Here is a 17,657-nt window from a genome sequence, read left to right on the forward strand (position 1 = left end):
TGTTTGTTGAAAAAACTCTCCTTCCTCCATTAGGTTGCTTCTACATCTTTGTCAAAAATAAGTTGAGCATGTGTGTATGGATCTGCATTGTGGGTTCCCCATTTTGTTCCATTTGTCTCTGTGTCTGTTTTTATGCCAGCACCGCATTGTGTTGTTACTGTAGCTATGTAGTGAGTCTTAACCTTAGGTAGAGGATTCCTTCCACCATTTTTTTATTTTTCAAAATTATTTTAAGATATTTTTGGTCCTTTGCCTTTCCATATATATTTTAGAATTTTTTTAATATCTATAAAAAATCCTTGATAGATTTTGATAGGAATTTTATTAAACATAATTTGGGGAGATTTGACATCTTTGTTGAATTTTCTGATCCAAATGGATCTCCTTTTATTGCTCCATTAATTTTAATCTTTGATTTCTTTTATCGCTATTTTGTTGTTTCAGCATACTGAACCTGTGCATATTTTGTTAGATTTATACCTGCTGCTAAGTCGCTTCAGTCGTGTCCGACTCTGTGCGACCCCATAGACGGCAGCCGATGAGGCTCCCCCGTCCCTGGGATTTTCCAGGCAAGAACACTGGAGTGGGTTTATACCTACATAAGTATTTAAAATTTTTGAAGCCACTATAAATGGTATTGGGCCTCCCAGATGGATCGGTGATAAAGAATGCGCCTACAGTGCAGGAGATGTGGGTTCAATCCCTGGGTCAGGACGATACCCTAGAGAAGGGAATGGCTACTCATTCCAATATTCTTGCCTGAAGAGTTCCATGGACAGAGGATCCTCTCAGGCTGCAGTCTATGGGGTCACAAAAGAGTCGGACATTACTTAGCGACTAAACAACCACAATAAATGGTATTATATTTTAAGGTTCCGTTTCCCCTGCTAGTATACAGAAATATAATTGATCCTGTATATTAATTTTATGTCCTAAGACCTAGCTAAACTTACTTCCCTGCCTTTTTTTCTTAGAGTTCAGGTCAGTTATTTTGTAGAATTCTGAATTTATGTAGTTGTTTCCTATTAGTGTCATTTAAATTGGTCCTCCATCCCACATATTTCCTGTAAACTGGGAGTTAGGTATGGTGGCTTGATTAGGATCAAGTTAAACTTTTTTTCAGCAAAAATACTGTATTGAATTTGAGATTATTAATTCTTTAAAAATTTGTATTTTATTATGTATTTATTTTAATTTCTTAAAGAGACAGAATACTATTTGTTTTTAAATTTTGATTAAAATATTTTACAAGTCCTTGTTCTGAAATTCCTTTTACAGTTTTAAAAAAGGTTTTTTGTTTTTTTTTTTCTATTATACCATGTAGAAATTTTTTCACTCTGAAGACTCACACTACTGGAACTCTATGTTAAACCACAAATTTGGGGGTAATTTAATTTTTATTTTAATTTTCAAGGTTTTACTTGGAAGAACCTCCAGGAACACAGAAGCTTTATTTGGGAAGAACTGCACCACCATCTAAAGTGGTCCATCTTGGAGACAAAGAACAATGTAATTGGACAAAAGAAGTACAAGGAATTTCAGAATAGTGAGTATTATAAACAGTATTTAATGTCATTGAACTAGAATGTGCTGGTCTAATGTACTTATTTTTTAACTGATTTTTCACTTAACACTGTGGTCACATCTTCATTTTATATATTAAAAAAGTAATGAGTTCTAATTTAAAATAAAACCTAATTAAAAGCAGTTAGAACCTTGTCCAGTTTGTCAGTAAAATACTTCACCACGTACTGAAAAAGAAAGGAGGGAAGGAAAGACATAATCACTTACCCTAGGAATACACAGTTAATAAGTTGCCTGAATTTCAGCATTCATTTTACTAACCATAAGGTCATGAATTTCTTGGCCACATGTAAGTAATAAGAATAAGATGGAATACTCTCCTTTGTTTTTCACCCTTCCCTCCTCCCTACGCTTCTGTCTCCCTATGTCCAAACCCCTTATGCCCCTGAATTCAGAAATGCAAGTTCTATACCAACTAATGAACGAAGAAGCTAACCCTGGATTTTCAGGATGCTTTGTGTCCCATGATCCCACTCTAACAGTACCTCTCTTTTTTCATCCAAACACTGGAATTCCTTAAATCAAGATAGAGTAATAGAAACTGGCAGTGGCACATAAAGTGTTGTTATAAATGTACATCCATCAGTCCTCTTGTTTAAACTGTAATAGCATCTATTGATAAATAAGAACTCAAGAAGATATCTCTTCTGTAATTTAGGAGCTAATACCAGGCCATAATATTCTAAAATTATTAAACAGGAAAAATTTTAAAACTACCATGAAAAGCTATCCAGCATAAAAGGATAGCTGTTAGAGGGAAAAGTAGAGCATTTTTTGCCTCCCAAGGCAATGGCACCCCACTCCAGTGCTCTTGCCTGGAAAATCCCATGGACGGAGGAGCCTGGTAGGCTGCAGTCCATGGGGTCGCTAAGAGTTGGACACGACTGAATGACTTCCCTTTCACTCTTCACTTTCATACACTGGAGAAGGAAATGGCAACCCACTCCAGTGTTCTTGCATAGAGAATCCCAGGGATGGGGGAGCCTGGTGGGCTGCCGTCTGTGGGGTCGCACAGAGTCGGACACGACTGAAGCGACTTAGCAGCAGCAGTAGCAGTTGGCAACCCACTCCAGTGTTCTTGCCTGGAGAATCCCAGGGACGGAGGATCCTGGTGGGCTGCTGTCTATGGGGTCGCACAGAGTCGGACATGACTGACGTGACTTAGCAGCAGCAGCAGTGTAAGTCAGATACCCTTGTCATGGCTCACATTATTCTGAATTTTATTTTATAGCACGTAAATAGAATTAATAGATTTATGAGTATGATTAATGATTCTTTTCATGGATAGTATGCTCCATAAGGATAGGGAACACATCTGGCTTTTTCACCATAATTTAAATTTTGCTATAAAAAATATATATAGTAATGTTATTAAACTACATACTATGTAGGTAACTATAATATAATATATACATATTATATAATATACTTAGGTATATATATAATACATATATTTAAGTATAAGCATGTATACAAAAATTAAAATTGTGATTTTTATAATTAGTTCACTAGATGTTCTAAGTATTAATATGGGCATACTGAAGACTGAATCAGTGAGCTAAAAAATCAAGCTGAGAAAGGATCAGCAAACTTTCTGTAAAGGCTGGAGAGTAAATACTTTAGGTTTTGTGGATTTTATGGTTTTTGTTACAACTACTCAACTCTGTTGTTGTATCACAAAAGCAGCCATTGACGTTAAATAAATGAATGGCTGTTTGAACAAAATTTACTTACAACAGCAGGAAGCAGTCTGAATTTGGCCAATGACCATAGCTTGCCAACCCCTGGTTTAGATTGAAAAGGCCCACTGAATGCCTGTCAGTCAGTCTCTATTGTCTGTGTTTTTAGATTCACCTGTTCTGGATATTTCATACAAATGGAATCACATAATATGTGACCTTTTCTATCTGGCTGATTTCACATAGCATGTTTAGGGGGTTCATACACATTGTAGTATATCAGTACTTACTTCTTTTTATGGGCAAATATTTCATTGTACGTATGTGTCACCTTTTGTTTATGCGTTCATCTGTTGGTGGACATATGGTTTCTTTCCACCTTTCTGCTATTGTGAATAGCACTGCTATGAGCATTGGTCTATAAATATTTATTTGATGACATGTTTCCAGTTCTTTGGTTATATACCTAAAAGTGAAATTGCTGGGCTGTTTAGCACTTCTGTGTTTAACTTTCTGAGGAACTGTAAAAACTGTTTTCCACAGTGGGTGCACCATTTTACACTCCCATCAGCAGTGTACAAGTGTTTCAGTTTCTCCATATCCTTTCCACCATTCTTGTTTTTGCTGCTTTTTGTTATAGCCAGCCTAGTGGGTATGAAACATAGGAGTTTCTTATAACTCTCTAAATTCTTATTTAATCTTACAGACTTTGGGAAGGGTAGCCACAGAATAGTGTAAAAAGTCTTATTAGGTACTCAGAACTACTAGCATATTTATTTAAAATTTATTTATGGATTTGATTATGAGTTGGTGGTTTGATGTTGATTATCATTATAGAATGTATATACACTCGTACACGACTTCATTTATTTTTTATTTTTTCTTTGAGCTACCTGAGAAGAAAAGGAATAATAATAAACGAAACATCTGCAGTTGTATATGGTCAGTTACTCACAGGTCGTAAATATCAAATAAATCAAAATGGAGAAGTCCGTCTAGAGAAACAGTGGTCAAAACAAGTTCTTCCATTTGTTTATCAAACCATTGTCAAAGTAAGTCTCCATCAGGTCTCCGTCCTATCTTAATGTACACTGTTGTACACTGTATGAAGAAAAGATTAAATCATATTAATATGCAGCAACATATAATTGATATTGTTATTTAATGTAATTTGCAAGATACTATGGTCTTTAAAAGGAGTATAACATGCTCAGACACTCATTCTGGGTATGTCTAGGAAACTTGTCTTTTGTATTTATTTATTTTTATCCTTAAAAAATCTTGCTTTAAATAAAGTAGTATATTTATTGCTATTGTGTTTGTGATCTTAGATGTTGTGAGGGGACCAAGTTTTTTTAAAGCATGTAGCGATAATGTAATTTTGGTGAGATAGTGTAGCATAGTGAGTAAGAGCACCGACTGAGTTTATTTCTTAGCTATATAACCTAAGACAAGATTGCCTCTTTCCATGCTTTAGTTTCCTCATCTATAAAGTGGGTCTAGTAATGGCCTTTGCTACAGAGGGTTGTCTTGAGGATGAAATGAGCTAATAAATTTGTGAAGTACCTAGAAGAGTGTGTGGCATGTAAGGAGATAAAATTTCATTTCTAGTATTGTTATGTAGAAAATCTTTACATTTGACATTTGTAGACTACATAGTCATAATCCCATAGGAAAAAAATCTTGATATACAATCTATAGAAATTTTGACCATGATGACTCACTTTTGTATTTCATTCTACATAGGACATCCGAGCTTTTGACTCCCGTTTCTCCAGTATAAAAACATTGGATGACTTGTTTCCTCCTAGAAGTATGGTCTTTATGCTGGGAACACCCTACTATGGATGCACTGGAGAGGTTAGTTTCTGTTATTATTACTAATTAAAATTCTTCCTGGTTTCAAGTTAATACAATTATTTAACTTCTCTTCATTTAGGTGTAAAGTAAAAATGTAATACTGAAGGGGAAAAATAAGAAAAAATTTATTCATCTAATTTATAAGCACAGTATTTGGCTATATATTTTTAGTGTTGAGCACATTGAGATCAGGAGGTGATGGAAAAAGAATTCAGATTCTGATCTGGTTTTTTGTAGGTTTATTTATTGTGGTAGCATGCATGAGGCGGTTCTGAAATTATTTTAGATGTATTATTATGTATTTTAGATGTAAATTATGATGAATTTATATATGTGTTGATGTTTTGGGGAATTCCACCTCTCACATGAGAAGAGGTACATGCATGTATAGAACAGGAGAATGCAAGAAGAACTTGTGAGGAAAGATTAAAATTGGAGGTAGTAATGTGGACTCATAATTACTAAAATACCTTTAAAGATTTATAGGTATGTATATAGGCACATGTGTGTATATATCTTTGTGTGTATATTTGTAGATGCATAAATGTATATGTCTCAATACATAGATATATTTTCTGGCTCTATTTGCTTTAAGAATTGGAAGCAAAGACACCGTGGTACCATGTAACATGTTGATCTTGATCTCTAACACCATATCCCAATAAAAGGAATGAGGCTTCTCAAAGAAAAGCCTGAATACAGGGCTGGGGCAGAATAAGTTGAAGATGAGCCTAGAACCTCTAGTTATGTGGGAAAGCAAGGAAGTATTCACAAGAGTGATGAGAGCATATCACATAAACACAGGAACCAGGTTGAAGAGCCTCCGACTGGCCAAATGTGGGACTGTTTAAGTACTAAACTAATCAAGTACATGTTAATTATAAATCATTAGGAATGCATGATTCCATAGTGATAAGAAATAGATAAATGAATGGGGAGGGGAAGAGTTTTTGCTTCTAGTATTATTTAAAGGGTAATTGTGGAGGGAGTGAGGGAGTTAGAAAACCAGAGGGAGTTGGAAAACCACCGTTTAACACGCATTGTGATTCAGGTTGGATCAGGCAACAGTCATTGGAAGATAAATCTAAAGGGAGCCTTTGATCCAGGAACAAGATATTTTCATGGTCTTAGAAAATGTCTCCCCATAGGTTGTTAATTTCATTTCAGGGAAAACAAAAAACTATCATTGTACAGTTAAGAAGTTGAGCAACATCTTGATTTTATGATTAATATTAATATCATTGAGGGACAGATGAATATTCTGTACCTCCAGACAGGATAGTCTACAAAGGACATATTTTCTGTGCACTCTTCTGGCTGAGAATATATAACATTAACCTAATCACAAAAAAGCACTAGAAAACTCCAAATTGTAGAACTTTTTTTTAAAACACAGGGTGGAGAGGGAGGAATGAAATAGATTCTTTGAAAGGTTAGTGTATAAAAGACAGGCACTCTGGGTAAATTCTAGATTAAAGGAGGCTAAAGAGATATGACAACAAAATGCAGTATCTGATCCTTGCTTGGTCCTGTGGTAGAGGGAGAAAAGAGTTTTCTATAAATATAGTCATTTTTAGGTCAACAGACAAAATTGATATACAGGCAATAAATTAAAGTATTTGTCATAAGTTTATGTACTTAATAACTATACTATGGTAATATAATAAAATATCCTTCTTTTTATTTACCAAAATGTTTAGTGGTTACAGATACGATATATATAATACACTCTCAGAAATTTCCAAAAAATAATTATGTACATGTAAATACATACATGGTGAAAGTGTTAGTCACTTAGTTATGTCCAACTCTGCAACCCGTTGGACTGTATGTATCCTGCAGGCTCCTTTGTCCATGGAATTCTCCAGGCAAGAATACTGGAGTGATTTGCCATTCCCTTCTCTAGGGGATCTTCCTGATCCAAGGGTCTCCTGCATTGCAGGCAGATTCCCTACCATGAGCCACCATGGAAGCTCATATATGATATATATAATATATACCCTCAGAAATTTCCAAAAAGTAATTATGTGTATGTAAATACACACATGGGGCTTCCCAACGACTCAGCAATAAAGAATCCTCCTGCCAAGCAGGAGACACGGGTTCTATTCCTGGGTCAGGAAGATCCCCTGGAGAAGGAAATGGCAAACCACTCCAGTATTCTGGCCTTGGAAATCCCATGGACAAAGGAGCCTGGTTGGGCTATAGTCCTTGGGGGTCACAAAGAGTTGGACACAACTTAGTGACTGAGTATGGAATCACACAAATACACATAGAGCACAAACGTTAGTAAAGTGCTGATAATAGGTGAATCTGGGTAAATGTTCTTTGACTTGTTTTTATTTTTGCAACTTTTTGGTAGTTTGAACTTACTTGCAAATTGAAGTTAGTTTTTTTTTTTTTTTAAAGACTGGTTAACAACTGGTTAAAGCAAAGTACAGTGACTCAAATTTATAATATAAGCTCATTGACTTACAAGTTCCAAGAAAATTTCCACTATCCACCTTGTTTTACTGTATTGCAGAAATAATAAACACTGTTCAAATAAGTAGAAAAATAAGTAAATAAAATGTAATGAAAGAGACTCAAATATATTGTGACTTTTTTTTTTTTCCTCTAAGGTTCAGGATTCAGGGGATGTGATTACAGAAGGCAGAATTCGTGTGGTTTTCAGCATTCCATGTGAACCCAATCTTGATGCTTTAATACAAAACCAGCATGTGAGTATAATAGTCCATATTGTTTAATTTAGAATTAACTTTTAAAATGTTAGAAGGACATTTTTGGTACCTCCTTTAAGTTATTGCAAATATTTTATTTAACACTGATTAAATTCTCTCACAGTTGCCTCTAGTATTATTTAAAAATAAATATGGCATCTGTGCTCAAAACTTCATGCAGATCTTTGGGAGGGAAAAAAACAGATCTTTGGGAGGCAAATCCTATTATTAATCTGTAATAGTTGTTATGGGTTATTTTGTTCAAGCTTGTAAGTGGCACATTGATTAGTATACCTTCTGGGAATAGACAGGTTTTTTAAAGCCTTTCATAATTAAAGCCTGAACTTTCAGTTACAAGTGACAAATGACCTTCTTGCAAAGGTTATGCATCTCTATTCAGCTAAAGATGAACAGTCCCTGGAGAAAATTAGAAACTTCACTTAAGTTCATGACATTCTTTTATTTTTCACTTTTAAAATAAGGTGGTAATCCTGATATCTATCATTTGTTCATACTGATTGATTAGATAATTAACTTGACTGAAATTAATTCACATTTAGCCAGCTGTTGCTACTTATACTTTATTTTCACTAGTGGTAAAATCTAAAATTTTATTTCCTGTGAAATGAATTTAAGGCATTAGTTATTAGCATACACGTGAGGAACCTTTATGGAGAGCAGAGAAGGCCCTAAAATCTTGCCACAGGGTCTCTTTTGGAGAAATAATGCAGAAGTCAGGAAATCAGGAAAGTGAACCTTTAAATGAAGAAGCTGGAGCTTTGTTTGGGAGTCAGTGGAGGTAGAAGAACTTGTGTTGCTTCATCCTTGGCTTTTTCTAGATCTGAAACAGCCTGCCCAGTTCTAAGGGGACAATGTTGCTAGGAATGCCCTCTCCAGTATATTTTCTTTCTTTAACTTTCACTCAAACCTTCTTTCTCTACTGCTTATTTTACATATACTAGGATATTTGTGGTGATTTAATTAATTTTAACCATACTATAACCCAGTATTTTTCAAAAGGAGTACTAATTATTTTCTGAGTGGGTCAACTGTGTGTTAAAGAGGACTGCCCTGTATATGGCAGGACAGTTGGCATCCTTGGTCCCTGGACACTAAGTACTTGTAGGCTGTGTCATTTATTGTTTTCAAATGCTTATTCAAAAAGCAGTACTATCTGTGATAGAGAACTACTGCCTTAATTCTTCCTTTCTATTCTGGAAAGCATTACTTGATTTGTTTGTGTTATTTCTAAATCTGATAATGATTTTGATGGAAAAATTGTGTTGCATTCTTTACTAGCATATTAATGTATTGTGATAGTGACATTATGGGGCTTCCCTAGTAGCTCAGTTGGTAAAGAATCTGCCTGCAATGCAGGAGACCCTCGTTCGATTCCTGGGTCGGGAAGATCTGCTGGAGAAGGGATAGGCTACCCACTCCAGTATTCTTGGACTTCCCTGGTGGCTCAGCTGGTTAAGAATCCACCTACCATGCAGGAGACCTGGGTTCAATCTCTGGGTTGTGACGATCCCCTGGAGAACGGAAGGGTTACTCACTCCAGTATTCTGGCCTAGAGAATTCCAAGGATTGTATAGTCCATGGGGTCACAAAGAGGCAGACACAACTGAGTGACTTTAAGAAAAAAAGTGACTCTATGTCTCAAGTGCCTAAAGAATTTGTTCATTTAGGGATCATTATAGATATGATCATTAAAAAAAAAAATGGTGGAAAATAATTCCTTACAAATCTCTGGAAATTTTGCTTTACTTTTGATAAACTATCCTTATATTCCCATGAAATAAGAATATAAAATAATTATATAATTTATTAATAAATATAGCATTTATTGTATTTATATATTCATTTATAAGAATATAGTATATGAAATCTATATAAAATAAGTATGTGTGTATTATTGTACACATGATATTAGTAGTATATGATAGCTTACCCTTGTTGGTACTGAATGTGTGAGTAATTTGCTTCCTGGGGTTAAAAATTAAATGATCTGATACTTTTTTTTAATTTGACTGTCTTCATAGTTTCTTCCCCTAAATACATAAAATTTCATTGACTGAATTATATTAACGATGCTATTATGAGCCTCTACATGTTATTTTCGTATGATAATTAACAATTAGGAGAAATAAATATTACATATATCCACGTATAAAGGGCACTCAGTTTTGCTCAGTAGCAACTATTTTGATGACATACTCATGTTTTAATTCAGTGTTGTAATTATCAAGACCTCATTTTGTCCCAGGTACTCTACCAGGTCCTTTTTAGAATATGAAAAGTAATTTTTTAAAACTAGTTCTCATCTATAGAACTTGCCATTTAGTACTTACAGTAGAGTTTTTGTCTTGAGACAGTTTCACAGACTGTGTTATTTCCTCCCCCTTTCATTCATCCTTGGGAATCCTGTCCTTTAAGGATAGAAAAGAGTAGAAAAATTCTACCTATAAATCCTCTTTAAAAAAAGTTGGGGGTGAGGTGGGGTGGGAAAATAGGTCACTTACTTTTTAAAAAATCTTTTCATTGCCACAATCCAAAATGTTAGTGATGTCTTGATTGTCTCCAGATTTTAAAGGTAAAGATATACTGCTTTAATTCTTTGTGTTTCCATAATTGACTTTTTTGTTTTTATATTTAAAGAAATATTCTATAAAGTACAACCCAGGATATGTGTTGGCCAGTCGCCTTGGAGTGAGTGGATACCTTGTTTCAAGGTTTACAGGAAGTATTTTTATTGGAAGAGGATCTAGGAGAAAGTAAGTTTATGTTAGAGAAATTTACTTAAAGTGGCAGAAAAAAATAAATGATAAAAATAAAATGGTTAATATTTCAGTAATTATTTTCTCTTATTGCTTTGAATTTTCCTTAAAAATTACGTATAAATCCTCTGATGGTGGTCTTTCATCTAAATGGCACATGCTGTAGGTGGTTGGAAAGACAGTTCTTATTTTTAGCAGCTAACAAATTGAACCTTGAAAAAAGGTATCAGAAGGTGTGTGTGAATCTCATAATATATTTCCCTGAATTTTCTTGTTTCATTCTCCTCTCTAATTATATAATCTGTTTATATGCTTTGTTAACTTGGGTTTTGAAGCCTTTCCTCTAGTTTTTCTACTTCTACTACTTTGGAAATAACCATGATAACTAAAACATAGAAAACTTTTCTAAAAATTGAAAGCAAAGCTTTGTATTCTTTGAACAAAATTTTAAAACTTTTGTGTGTATGTGTGTGTGTGGTTTAAATTCAGCCCTCATGGAGACCATAAAGCAAATGTGGGTTTGAATCTCAAATTCAACAAAAAAAATGAGGAGGTACCTGGATATACTAAGAAAGTTGGAAACGAATGGATGTATTCATCTGCAGCAGAACAACTTCTTGCAGAGTACTTGGAGAGGTAAGTTCCTATGGCAGGATCCTACTAGACATCCAAAAACGTAGGAATGTGATAAGGATTTTGCCTTCCTGATAAGGAAAGTGTTTCCTTTAGTAAAACATGATACATATAAATTAACTTAAAGTCATGGAGTGTTATAGACATTAACTAAAACAGAGTGGGAAAATACTGTACTTAAATTATTCACAGTGAAAAAGGATAATGAGACTGGCCCTCCCTTTAATTAAAAATTTCTTAAACTTACTGTCATAAATTTTTCTCTAGTCTAAATGTCTGTGTCAGTAGTAATAAAATTGGTATGTATAAATACAATGACCCTTGGCATAGTGAATTTTCTTAAAACTCCAGCTGGACAGTCGACTATTATCCTAAATTATTGATTTTTATTACTGAAATAGTCTGAAAAATCAACAGGTCTTAACTCCTCATTATAAAAGTGAGAAATCTGAGTACCAGGATTTACTGAGTTTACGCAGTGTCAAAGATTTACAGGAAATATCTCTTATTTCTATTAAATGATTGAATGTTCTCTCCATTGCTTCACTGGTTTCTAACTCTCTCATATTTGAGAATCATTAGTTTTCTAGGGCTGCTTTGCCAAAGTACACAAACTGCATGGCTTAAAATGACAGGAATTTATTGTCTCACAGTTCTGGAGACCAGAGTCCAAAATCAAGGTGTTGATAGGGCCATACGTCCCCTGGAGGTGCTAGGGAAGGAACTGTCCATGCCTCCCTCCTAGCTTCTTGTAGCCTCATAAGTTTTGTTCCTTAGCCTATAGCTGTATTACCCCAGTCCTCCATCTTCACATGGTTTTTCTCCCTATGTGTCTTAATATCATCTTTTTCTTTTAATTTTATTGGAGTATAGTTGATTTAAAGCATTGTCTTTCAGATATACAAAAAGGGATTCAGTTATATTAAAACATATATATATTCATTCCTTTTTTACATTCTTTTCCCTTACAGGTTATCACAGAATATTGAATAGTGTTCCTTGTGCTTTATAATATGTCCTTGTTGGTTATGCATGCGTGCTGAATCACTTGAGTTGTATCCAACTCTATGCGACCCTATGAACTGTAGCCCACCAGTCTCCTCTGTCCTTGTTGGTTATCTGTCTTATATATGGTAGTGTATGTGTGTTCATCCCAAGCTCCTGATTTATCCCTGTCCCCCACGTTTCCCCTTTGGTAATCATAAGTTTGTTTGTGAAAGTCTGTCTCTGTTTTGTACATTTGTATACTGTACAAATATATAAGTTCATTTGTCTCTTTTTTTTTGAATTAGATTCCACATATGAGTGATATCATATTTGTCTTTCTCTGTACTATTTCACTTAGTATGATAATCTAGGTCCATTCATGTTGCTGTAAATGGCATTATTTCATACCTTTTTATGGCTGAGTAATATTCCATTGAATATATGCATACATCTTCTTTAACCATTCTTCTGCTGATGGACATTTCCGTTGCTTCTATGTCTTGGCTATTGTAAATAATAGTGCTGTGGTGAACATTGGGGTGCATTTATCTTTTTGGATTATGTTTTTCTCAAGATACTGGCCCAGGAGTGAGATTGCTGGATCAGATAGTAATTCTATTTTTAGTCTTTCATGGAACCTCCATACTATTCACCATAGTGGTTGTATCAATTTATATTCCCACCATCAGTGTAGGAGGGTTCCCCTTTCTGCACACTTTCTCTAGCACTATTGAACGTATTTTCATGTACCTTTTGGCCATCTGTGTTTCTTCTTTGGAGAAATGTATATATTTCTCATAGATCTGCCCATTTTTTTATTGAGTTGTTTGTTTTTCTAACATAGAGCTATGTGACCTTTTTGTGTATTTTAGAGATTAATCCTTTGTCAGTCACTTTGTTTGCAAATATTTTCTCCCATTCTTTGAGTTATCTTTTTGTTTTGTTTATGGGTTCCTTTGATGCATATCATCTTTCCTTTGTTTATGTCTACCTCTTCGTCCTTTTATAAGGACACTGGTCATATTGGATTAGGGCTTATCCTAATAACAGGAAGCAATAGCTAGAACTGGACATGGAACAACAGACTGGTTCCAAATAGGAAAAAGAGTGCGTCAAGGCTGTATATTGTCACCCTGCTTAGTTAACTTATATGCAGAGTACATCATGAGAAACGCTGGGCTGGAAGAAACACAAGCTGGAATCAAGATTGCTGGGAGAAATATCAATAACCTCAGATATGCAGATGACACCACCCTTATGGCAGAAAGTGAAGAGGAACTAAAGAGCCTCTTGATGAAAGTGAAAGAGGAGAGTGAAAAAGTTGGCTTAAAGCTCAACATTCAGAAAACGAAGATCATGGCATCTGGTCCCATCACTTCATGGGAAATAGATGGGGAAACAGTAGAAACAGTGGTTGGCCTTATTTTTTTTGGCTCCAAAATCACTGCAGATGGTGATTGCAGCCATGAAATTAAAAGACGCTTACTCCTTGGAAGGAAAGTTATGACCAACCTAGATAGCATATTCAAAAGCAGAGACATTACTTTGCCAACAAAGTTCCGTCTAGTCAAGGCTATGGTTTTTCCAGTGATCCTGTATGGATGTGAGAGTTGGACTGTGAAGAAAGCTGAGCGCCGAAGACTTGATGCTTTTGAACTGTGGTGTTGGAGAAGACTCTTGCTAGTACCTTGGACTGCAAGGAGATCCAACCAGTTCATTCTAAAGGAGATCAGTCCTGGGTGTTCATTTTAAGGACTGATGCTAAAGCTGAAACTCCAGTACTTTGGCCACCTCATGCGAAGAGTTGACTCATTGGAAAAGACTCTGATGCTGGGAGGGATTGGGGGCAGGAGAAGAAGGGGACGACAGAGAATGAGATGGCTGGATGGCATCACCGACTCGATGGACATGAATTTGAGTGAACTCCGGAAGTTAGTGATGGACAGGGAGGCCTGGCGTGCTGTGATTCATGGGGTCACAAAGAGTTGGACATGACTGAGCAACTGAACTGAACTGAACTGAATGACATTTAGTTTGACTACTTCTTTTAGAACCCTATTCCCTGTATTCAGTATCCTGTGATAAACCATAATGGGAATGAATATAAAAATGCGTTTATAACTAAGTCACTTTGCAGCGGAGATTGCTACAACATTGTAAATCAACTATACTTCAATTTTTTTAAAAGCATAAAAAAAATAGAGAACAGATTTGTGATTTCCAAGGGGGAAGAGGGAGGGAGAGCGATGGATTGGGAGTTTGGGGTTGGTAGATGCAAACTATTACATTTAGAATGCGTAAACAACAAGGTCCTAATAGCACAGGGAACTATATTCATATCCTGTGATAAACCATAATGGAAAAGAATATACAAAATAATGTGTATATATATATATTTTTAACTGAATAATTTTGCTGTGTAGCAGAGACTGTTACAACATTGTAAATCAACTGTACTTCAGTTTTTTTAAAAAGACATTTTAAAAAAAACGTATTTCACAGTAAAGTCACATTCTGAGGTACTAGGAGTTGAAACTTCATCTGTTATTTGAGAGGGATGGAGGGGATTCATTTCAACCCCAAATTACCATCTGAAAATTTAGATTATTTCTTCTATTTACCTCCATATTTCTTTTAAAATGTCATATTTAGCCTGCTTTTCCTTGACTTTTCATCTTGATATATGCAGGTAGCTTCCTGAGAAAGCTTGTATGTCTGGACATTTCTTCAAACCTCCCTGATTCTTCACTGATAGCTCACCTGGGTCTAGAGTCCTAGATTGGAGATTCTCTTCGTTCAGAATTTGAAAAGCACTGCTCCATTTTCTTGTTTCCTTTGCTGTCAAGAAGTCTTGTGCCATTCTGATTCTGAATCTTTATGGATGATCTATTTTCATTTTCTGAAAACTTTCTAGAATGTTCCGTTACCAAAGCTGTTTAATAATGCTATGGTGTGTCATTTTTCTTTCATATTGCTGTTCAGCCCTTTCAGACTTGAAACTGTGCCCTTCTATTCCAAAAAACTTTCTCGTATTATTTATTTGATGATTTCCTTGTCACCATTTTGTTATTTTCTTTCCAAGATTCCTTTTGATAGATGTTAGACCTACAGGATTAATTCTCCTAATTTTCTTATCTCTTCTTATCCATTTTCTGTATTGTTATACTCCTGTTCTACTCTGTGGGAGATTTCTTCACCTTTAACTGATACTATTTTTTATTTTTATTTAACCATTTTTAATTTCTAAAAGAGTGTCCTCATTCTCTGACATTCCTTATTTATAGAATCTTTTTCTTATAATAAATGAAATATCTTTTATTATCTAATGATAGCAATCTAGATTTTCTTCTGTTCTCAGTATTTTCTGTTTTCTACAGATTGCTTTTCTTTTTTTTTCTTTTCTGTTTGATTTGATCTCTCCTTTCATGTTAGAGTTTTCAGATTTGGGGTGGGAAGGGGAGTGTTGTTTGTTTATTTTGAGGCTTTTTTTTTTCTTTTGGCGTGGTAGTTCTTTAGTGTCTTACCGTATTTTAGTGTGCAGTGTTAAAAAACTGATTGGAAATTTAATGTGCTTCAGTAAGGCTTGTCCAGTGGGACTGGGCTATTTTGGCAGAGCATCTCGAAATATCACTACCTATATGTATATCTTTTCTGGTGGGCTGAGTAATTTTCCCAGAAATGTGTTCTCCAGTGTTTTGCTTGGAGGACAGATGTGGAGAACAAAACAAACTTCGAGTGTTCTGGAAATTAATCAGAGGAATAGGGTCTCATTACATAGTGGATTCTGTAGTACCCCTCCAGATGCCTCTTCAGAATTAAAAATCTATTCCCTGCGCAGCAGGAATGCTGCTGTCTCTCAGCCCTCAGCAGTAAGACCTCTGTAGAAATTGCCTGGCAGAAGAGAACTGCCTCACCTACAGTTACATCCCTTTCCCGCAATAGCCTCATGTCCAGTACCCCATCAACAAGGAGATATGTTTAAAAAAATAAACAAATAAAGTGATATAAAGGCTCAGCCAGCCTGATTGTCCCACTTCAGAATAAGTCTGGGGAGCCATCCTGGTTTGAGATCTCTGTGCTGCTGGCCAAGGAGTTCATTAAGAATGAACCACAGCCCAACTTCTACATGTGCCCGGTTCTGCTTCCTTCACAGGTGTTGTTTTCACAGCCCACACTAATAAACTTCCTCCATGTTTATCTCCATCTCAGGGACTGCTTCTTAAAGATGTTATACTTCCTACCCTGCTTCCTAGTGTAGAGTAGTTATACTTTCACTGATGCCCTGTTTTCAGTAGAGCACCTAGCCTCTCCTCCTCATGCCCTTCGCATCCAGTTTCCTGTGCCTGCAATACACAAGGTTTGAGCAGCCCCTGTTCAACTTCTCCGAAAATAAACTACAGGATTTACACTGAGGTAGAGGTGACTGCCTAACTGTTTATTATACAAAATTTTCAACTAAAAGCCTCATAAACCTCACCCTATAGTGGGGCATTAAAACATACAGAGGTCATATCTCCTGAGCTTTTTCAGACTTCCACATTTCGCATCAACTTGGTTCTTGTTGACTTCCCACTCTGGTGGCTTAGCGTACAGCTTATTCCCATCTGTCAAATCATTTCACACTTATCTATTCAGTTTTCAGTTTCTAAAGTTTTGTTAACTCACATATGCTATCAGATTCTCTGCTTCATTCTTCATCTGTCTTCTAGGTCCATGCCCTTTTTTATCCTTTACTATTGTTTTCGTGGGCTGGGAAAGAAACAAAAATAAGCACATATATTCTGTCTGGTATTTATATTTAGAAGTACTGCTACACTGTTCAGGGAGCAATGGAATTTTGAAGAATATCAGAAGAAATTTTTAATGGATTTTCATTCGTTCTCTTGTGAAGTGCTCTAGCTTTATTGTGAATCTGTACATATTATTTTATATACTTATCACCTGTCATTATAGTCCAAGAAGGATAGAATCAGTGACTGGAGTTTGTAAGTATTGTAATAGTTTATTATATTTATGAATTGTCATTTCTCCATCGTCTTTTTATGAGGGCCTGGGAATACTTTCAATCTTTTAGTCTCTATCCCTTATGTGTATATAGTAATCAGTTCTCAATATATTTAATATATCCCCTTAAGACCCAGAATTATTTGATCAGAAGTTTTTATGAAATTTGCCATGTGTATTTTTAAACTCAGTGTTGTCATTTGTTTCTTTGGCTAGAGCTCCAGAGCTATTCAGTTACATAGCCAAAAATAGCCAAGAGGATGTGTTCTATGAAGATGACATTTGGCCTGGAGAAAATGAGAACGGGTAAGCAAAAGTTACGAGATTCATCGCCTCGGAGTTTAGTGGTTCCACTTTTAAGTGTAGTTGATTTCTCAAGAATTTATATTACTTTTTGGGGGGAAAATTTTGTA

At 35.4% G+C, this 17,657-nt stretch overlaps 1 protein-coding gene across 6 annotated transcripts in view; it reads left to right on the plus strand.

Annotated features, from left to right (window-relative positions):
- XRN1 (5'-3' exoribonuclease 1) overlaps positions 1-17,657 on the plus strand; it is a 112,208-nt gene that overhangs the window by 45,925 nt on the left and 48,626 nt on the right. For all 6 annotated transcript variants that reach the window (XM_005201893.5, XM_059886157.1, XM_010801553.4 and 3 more), the window contains 7 exons: positions 1,415-1,546; positions 4,153-4,315; positions 5,010-5,123; positions 7,745-7,843; positions 10,502-10,617; positions 11,110-11,256; positions 17,461-17,550. In XM_005201893.5, the coding sequence (XP_005201950.1) occupies positions 1,415-1,546; positions 4,153-4,315; positions 5,010-5,123; positions 7,745-7,843; positions 10,502-10,617; positions 11,110-11,256; positions 17,461-17,550 (861 nt within the window). The remainder of the gene's footprint in view (positions 1-1,414; positions 1,547-4,152; positions 4,316-5,009; positions 5,124-7,744; positions 7,844-10,501; positions 10,618-11,109; positions 11,257-17,460; positions 17,551-17,657) is intronic.

Source organism: Bos taurus, chromosome 1, assembly GCF_002263795.3.
Source record: "Bos taurus isolate L1 Dominette 01449 registration number 42190680 breed Hereford chromosome 1, ARS-UCD2.0, whole genome shotgun sequence".
In the NCBI taxonomy this organism is placed as follows: domain Eukaryota; kingdom Metazoa; phylum Chordata; class Mammalia; order Artiodactyla; family Bovidae; genus Bos; species Bos taurus.